General features: G+C 35.8%; 1 protein-coding gene and 1 long non-coding RNA gene across 2 annotated transcripts in view; one reads left to right on the forward strand and one right to left on the reverse strand.

The window, feature by feature from the left end:
* Positions 1–4,831, forward strand: part of LOC101242066 (zinc metalloproteinase-disintegrin-like batroxstatin-3) — a 12,516-nt gene extending 7,685 nt beyond the window's left edge. The window contains exons 13-19 of the mRNA XM_026837185.1: positions 166–271; positions 637–820; positions 1,305–1,373; positions 1,617–1,743; positions 2,088–2,257; positions 2,645–2,709; positions 3,077–4,831. Of these exons, the coding sequence (XP_026692986.1) occupies positions 166–271; positions 637–820; positions 1,305–1,373; positions 1,617–1,743; positions 2,088–2,257; positions 2,645–2,709; positions 3,077–3,227 (872 nt within the window). The 3' untranslated portion in view covers positions 3,228–4,831. The remainder of the gene's footprint in view (positions 1–165; positions 272–636; positions 821–1,304; positions 1,374–1,616; positions 1,744–2,087; positions 2,258–2,644; positions 2,710–3,076) is intronic.
* On the reverse strand, positions 1,470–2,173 carry LOC113474786. The gene is made up of 2 exons (XR_003396473.1): positions 2,086–2,173; positions 1,470–1,776 (listed from the first exon to the last, which is right to left on the reverse strand). It is a non-coding gene; the product is annotated as an uncharacterized LOC113474786 (long non-coding RNA).
* Positions 4,832–6,493: the final 1,662 nt, after the last annotated feature.

Raw genomic sequence — 6,493 nt, forward strand, 5'->3', positions numbered from 1 at the left:
ATCTTTATTATTGGACAATACATTTTCTCCACCATAGCACAGTAGTGACTACTAGGTTGTCTCATTTCGGCAAACATACACATCAAAAAAAACAAACAAAATGCTTAAATGTCTAGATTTAACTTTACAATACAAGAGGCAACTTGGTCCTTTATATTATAACAGCAAGCAGAAACGGCGCAAGTATTTGTTACCTCGTCAATACTCAAGGAGAACGATACGCTCACTGTGGATACACACCACCAAGCACATATGCTCAATGCAATTTGATGTAAACACTTTACTCATATATTGCATGAAAACTTTATATTTTATATTAAACAAACTTTATGAAATGTCTTTGTTTCTGTTTGCATAGAAACATTTTTTTAGCTTTTCTGTTTATTAAACTCATAGTATGTTCCACATTTCTCTGTTTATTTTTTATTTTAAACATTGCATTTTATGCATTCAACAGGTTGTGAGTTTTATGATGGATAAGACCTGAATATAACGTCAAAATGACGTAACAGTAAAATTAAATTGCCAGAAAAGCTTTATCAGAGAATTAAACTTATGATAAACCTGACAGCAACATCTGTGTTTGTAGTAATATAAATTTAGTTACATTGAAACTGCTTCAAACTTGTATTTCAGGGACAGAGAATGTGGTTTGTTGCATTGTATGTCGAATGCCACAACTGCAACGCTGTCCGGCGTATCTGGACTTTCGTTTCGCTTTGTTGTGGGTGGTGAAGCGTGTCGGTCCATCACGATAACATCACCAGACACCAGCGATGTTGGTTTTGTTCGCAATGGAATGTCTTGTGGAACAAACAAGGTATTTAGATGTGAAACATTTTGGTTGCAGTCGCCCTGCTTTTTACCTGAAACTTTTCACACACCTTTTATCCAATCTTAGTTTTTTAACATTATTTTTTGGCTGATTATTTGAACAACCGGTATAAGGTGCAACTACTGTTAATTGTCGTGCGATATAGACGCCAGAGTGGCAGCAAAAACTTCAACAGGTTTTCTTTAACTAATTTAAATGTGTGTTTGTATCTGTCTGGGCTGGAAAAAAGTAAAGTGTGTATATTATGTATATTAAAGTTGTTCATCAGAAGGAATTAAATTATTAATTCAAGATACAAAAAAAACAAAAAAAAAGAATAAATAATCACCTACAAAGTAACATACATGGTAACTCGTAAGCTGGCACGAAGTGTTAAACCCGTGTTATAACGACTGTCGTTTTACGACCACGCAAGGATAAAGTAAGTTACATATAAGATAATAAAGTTGTTTTTTTTGTGTTGTTGTAGATTTGCATGGACAGAAGATGTGTGTCTGCTTCCAACCTTGGCTGTGATGCCACCTGCTCCAATAACGGGGTAATTATGTTATTTCAATATTATTTCAGAACCTCATTTATCATTTTATTATGACAAAGATAATATACATATATAAAGTTTGGCTGATATTTTAGACAACTCGTAAGTGACCACTTGGTTAGAGCAACTGCTCATAAGAGTCTTGACACTATGGTAGCAGAGATAAGTCTTAAGTTATCATTGTCATTGTACAAGATTTTTATGGTTTCAAACTACTTAACTGACTAATACAACTGGATCAAGGTATGCAACAATCTTTTGCATTGTCATTGCAACATTGGTTGGTCACCCCCATTCTGCAATATAACTGGTTTTGGTGGGAGTGTGGACAGTGGACCTGCTTCACCGATAGCAGAAACTATAATTGATAGTAAGTTGGATTTTGTGTATATGACCTTGTTACCTACAATTAAAAGTGAAAAATTAATGCCCACAGTTAGGGTAATTGAAAACTCCTTAATGAATTCCCTTACATGCCTCACTGTAGGACCGCAACCATATAGAATAGGAATTTTGAATTGCTGGCTTTCAAAGAATAGCAAATAATAACAATCGACAAAAACATAATAATTTAAAATATAAAAAGTAGAAAACATATGCACTCAAAAGCAGTACTGGGAAACGTATAGTCTACACACCTTTTTTTGGGTTAAAACTATAATCCTGTACCAATCTAATTTTTAATGAAATATAATTTAATCTAAATGTTTACAGTTGAGATTGAACCAGTTGAAACCACCCTTGAACTAGATATGCTGCTTGGGGTCGATATTACCAGCTTTGCAAAGCCTGAAGATGGACCAATATTTGTGGAGAATGAATCTGCCTTCAGTGTTCAGTTGAAAACTTTGGAGCCTTGGGTTTCATCACAGAACAGACTTTTGGTTAGTTTGAATGTTCGGTATGATGTACCTACATGGGTGAGGTCTTACTGCAAGACATATGAATGGGTCCCATAAACCAAAGGGTTTTATTTAACGTTTTTGTACTAAGTGGAATGCCACACTTATGAGGTGTCTTTAAGTGACATCCCTGAATGGAATTAAGGTCTTTGTATGATAAAAAACTATTGTAGATTATTTCAACAAATCTTCATCTCTGATGACGAAACTAAATTGCGAAAAAAAAAACAAATTTCCACATATTTCAACTTATCATATAGATATTGTGCGTTTGATATTTATTTCATCTGCAACTAGTGCAGATATATGCCTGGTATCTGCCTGAAAAATATAAAGTGTTTTAAGTTTTATTGTCTTTTATGTTTCAAGGTGGAAAACTGTTGGATTTTTGACAGATCTGCTCAAACTTCACAAATGTTTGTTCTAAGAAATGGGTGAGTTAGCTGGTGTTAAAACTGAAACCTGTTTAACTCTTTATTAAAATTCATGTTTTAATTTCTTTTTTTGCATGATAAGAAACTTGTTTATCTGCATTAACAAAAGTAAAACAAGCAATAAAGAATATAACAATCATACTTTTGTCGTTCCATGCGACCTTGTTTTCAGTTAATAATTACAGACACCAAACTTAAAAATGCAGAAGAGGCAGGCAGTCTGGTCACTCGGTTATTTCTGCATTTCTATAAAACAAACACAACTAATAACTGTCACTGATTAGTGCAGAAAACTCATAGGCCTGCCCACCCTGTCACACTCAAAGTTTGGCGACTTTAAACACAGTCAATTATTTATTTTGTTCAGGGCGCTTGTTGGAGGGGGAGCTATTACTTCAAACAACTCCCAAGTTATGCTTACCAGTAAACCATCCATCAGTTATAATGCAAATGTACCAACTTCATTTAATGTATATTGTGAATGTGTCTTATGCAATGATGATATAGGAAACTGTTAAGATATTTCGTGTGGTATTGTAGCAGTTGACAGTGTTTTGAGGTAGATTTATTTATATAGTTTACCCAAACATAATGCATAAAGATTGAATATTAAACAGTTGTGTTAATAGCTTCACGTAACCATGTATCCTTTGTGCATTTTCTGTGACCCATAATATGACAATGCTGGCATATCATAATGCAATATTAGGACAATTGTGAGAAACTTTGTCCTAGTATTACAATACCGAAACTCTGTCTTGGTGTAAAATATCGTCATCGTATTCGTGCACATGTTTTTCGCTATATAAGCCCTCCAAGTTGTTGTGTGAGGAGCCAAACGAGCTAATATTAATACTCGGCTGTTCTCACTGCTTTCTGTAAAGTGATGTCGTACGTCGTTGTTTGTCAAATAAACTGAATTTTCGACCAAGCCCTATGTAGTCATTACTGTTCTACAAGAGTCGGATCAGGTTACACTGAGTTCGATCTATGTAATCTGTACGCCAAGGCGAGAACGGAACGAACCGTAGCCGCATCTTTGTCTAATTTCTGCTGTTAAGATCGCTAGCCTGAGCTAATACTGCACACCCAATAAACCCAGGTCCTATTGGAAAGAGTCAAATTCCCTATGTAATCAATGTGGCCCAGGTGCGACTTATTAATGTCGTCGGGTTGGATCTGTATATTACTTTGTCTATATCTAACTTTACAGACTGTGAACCAGAAACTATTTTTACCAGTGGTTCTCAATCGCCGGTCCGTGAACTGGTAGGTGGCCCCCTCTTTCCGGCCGGTCCACCAAATATGTTATAGTAATGTGAAAAAAGTGATGCGTTTATAGAACATAATTTACGAGTATCCGAATCGTGTTTTAAACAATTACCGTTTTATGGAAGTTGTAAAAACAAGGTTTTATAATTCTTTGACTGTTCTTTGTTTACTACCAAATGGGACGAGAAAATAGAATAATAAAAAGGTGTCCCATCTTTCCACACCCTACCATACAGTTTACTTTACATTGCGTAAGCTTCAATGAACTATGTATAACACGAATGACACTGAATCATAATTCTTACTGCTTTGGTCTATTTCGGTATGTGTACAAAAAATAACTTGTTATGCAATATTTACTGTAGTGGTATTTTACGTCTGCCGTAAGTTTTTTATCAAAAGTAAATCAGTATCTTCATTCATATAGTTCTAAAGCACACACAGGGTGCGCAACCGAAAAAACTGTGAAATTTAAATCCACCGCGCCAATCATTTTGATTAGCCGACGTTTCCCGCTTTTCGTTGATTCCCGCGGCATGTAATACGTCGTCCTTACAACACGTTGCAACTGTACAAGGCAGTTTGGATGAAGCGGCGACAAAGCAACAAGCACTCTTTGGATGAACTCAGTGCAGGATTATATTTGTTTCATCTACAAGAGTTGAAGTTAAGTAATATTGCTACTGTTTAGTTTTAGCTAAATAGAAACTATGTTGTTACTTAATTATTTATTGTTACTTATTAATTAACCAGTATTTTAATGTGCTTACACTATATGACCATGTATGACTATATATTACAGATGTATGTTTAAACCTATGATAACTCAAATAATGTGCCTTGCGATTTAAACTATTCTTATTTTATCAGTTATCCATTTTAATATTTAACGAACTTATTTCATGAATTTTGCTACGGTTCTTTATTACGTCATAGTATACGTCACTCGCGACGTAACATCGGTTTACAGATTGCTGCGTTACGTCACAATACATCTGTATGGCATCGCGTCATAACCGCTTCGACTATCGCTCTCGCTCGCCATTATTACGTCATATCCAGGTTTACGCCCACACCACACGTTGTGACGTCACGGTGCGTTTTTTTCTATGCGATTGTTTTTTGCGACATTTTTCATGGGGCCCCATGCGCGCTTTGCGTCGTCGCAAGGCACATTACTTTTATATTCATATTTATTTTATTCTAATTATATTCGTGCTGTTAGCATGAAGCAAGAAGATCAAAGATTTCGGTAAAGTATGAATCACAATAGGCATTGTTACGTACACCAGTTACTTTCTAGATGACATCAAGATATGTGACGTCACGAAGTGGTGTTGACGCAACAGAAGAACGCACTTCGTAAGTTGTTTGGTTTTGTCGCAGTATTTATTTTTTGAAACAACACTCAAGATTTTCAATATTTTAGAACATGGTATGTGACGTCACAGAGGATCAAGAGGACAGGGCGCGAATCTGGAATGAAGGTAATTGTGACGTCACAACATAACCCAAAATTTAACGATTTTATTGTTTTAGAAAAGTCAGCGTATATGCTGCAGAAGGAAAGCGCAAGGTAGTGTGTAATGTTTACTATTTCTATGAAAAAGTATTTATTTGCCAAACATAGTTCTCAAAGTAATTCATGTTTGTTGGAACGTTGAAACCAAGAACATCATTATATGAAATGAATCGATGACAATAAAATATGACGTTTGTAATTATATTACTATAGGTTGGGGAAGATACCGTTCAGCACATAATATCCCTTACTTATTAATCGTGTGTTCAACAATTAACAACACTGAGTCCCGGATGTACGGATATATATTTCTGTAAATATTCTTTGTTTACTACCAAATGGGACGATAATACAAACATGAACCATCTTACCCCAAAAACCTAATATACGTTTGTTTTGCAGACGAAGAGCAAAGATGAAGACGACAATAAGGATGCCGGTTTGAGGTTTTGCTTAGGCTTAGGAGTTGTGTGTTGTTGGGGTGTGGTTGCTGGAGCACTCTTACAGTGTTGCCGGATTTGTGTTTGTCTCCCATTTTAGCTGGACCTAATGTTGCCAGCCTTTTTGTCAGTCACTACTGTAGTGCATTTTGCATGTCACTGAAATATATGCAATGAAACTATGGCGAACATCTTGCTGGATCGGATGTTGCTGTTGTACACGTCATTGTGTGTTTCGTCTGCAAAGGTCGAACCCTTTAGTGATTCCGCATTGTCCTAATCACTTGATAAGAACGGCATGTTGGTACACAAATACTTGAGTAATATCCACGCGCATTATAATATACACGCAGTTAAACTTTTATATTTTTATGTCTCTCATTTTTCAATCCTTAATTAAACCTGTCTAATTTTTTTGTTTGCACAAGCCTAATTGTAACGCTGGCCACGTTACAATTACGCTACGTCGATGGGTCATTAAGGTCCAGCGTTCGGTGCGGTTATGTCACGGTTCTAGACTGAGTTATGTTACAGTTGGGTTGTTGCGTAG

Source organism: Ciona intestinalis, chromosome 12 (assembly GCF_000224145.3).
Source record: "Ciona intestinalis chromosome 12, KH, whole genome shotgun sequence".
In the NCBI taxonomy this organism is placed as follows: Eukaryota; Metazoa; Chordata; class Ascidiacea; order Phlebobranchia; family Cionidae; genus Ciona; species Ciona intestinalis.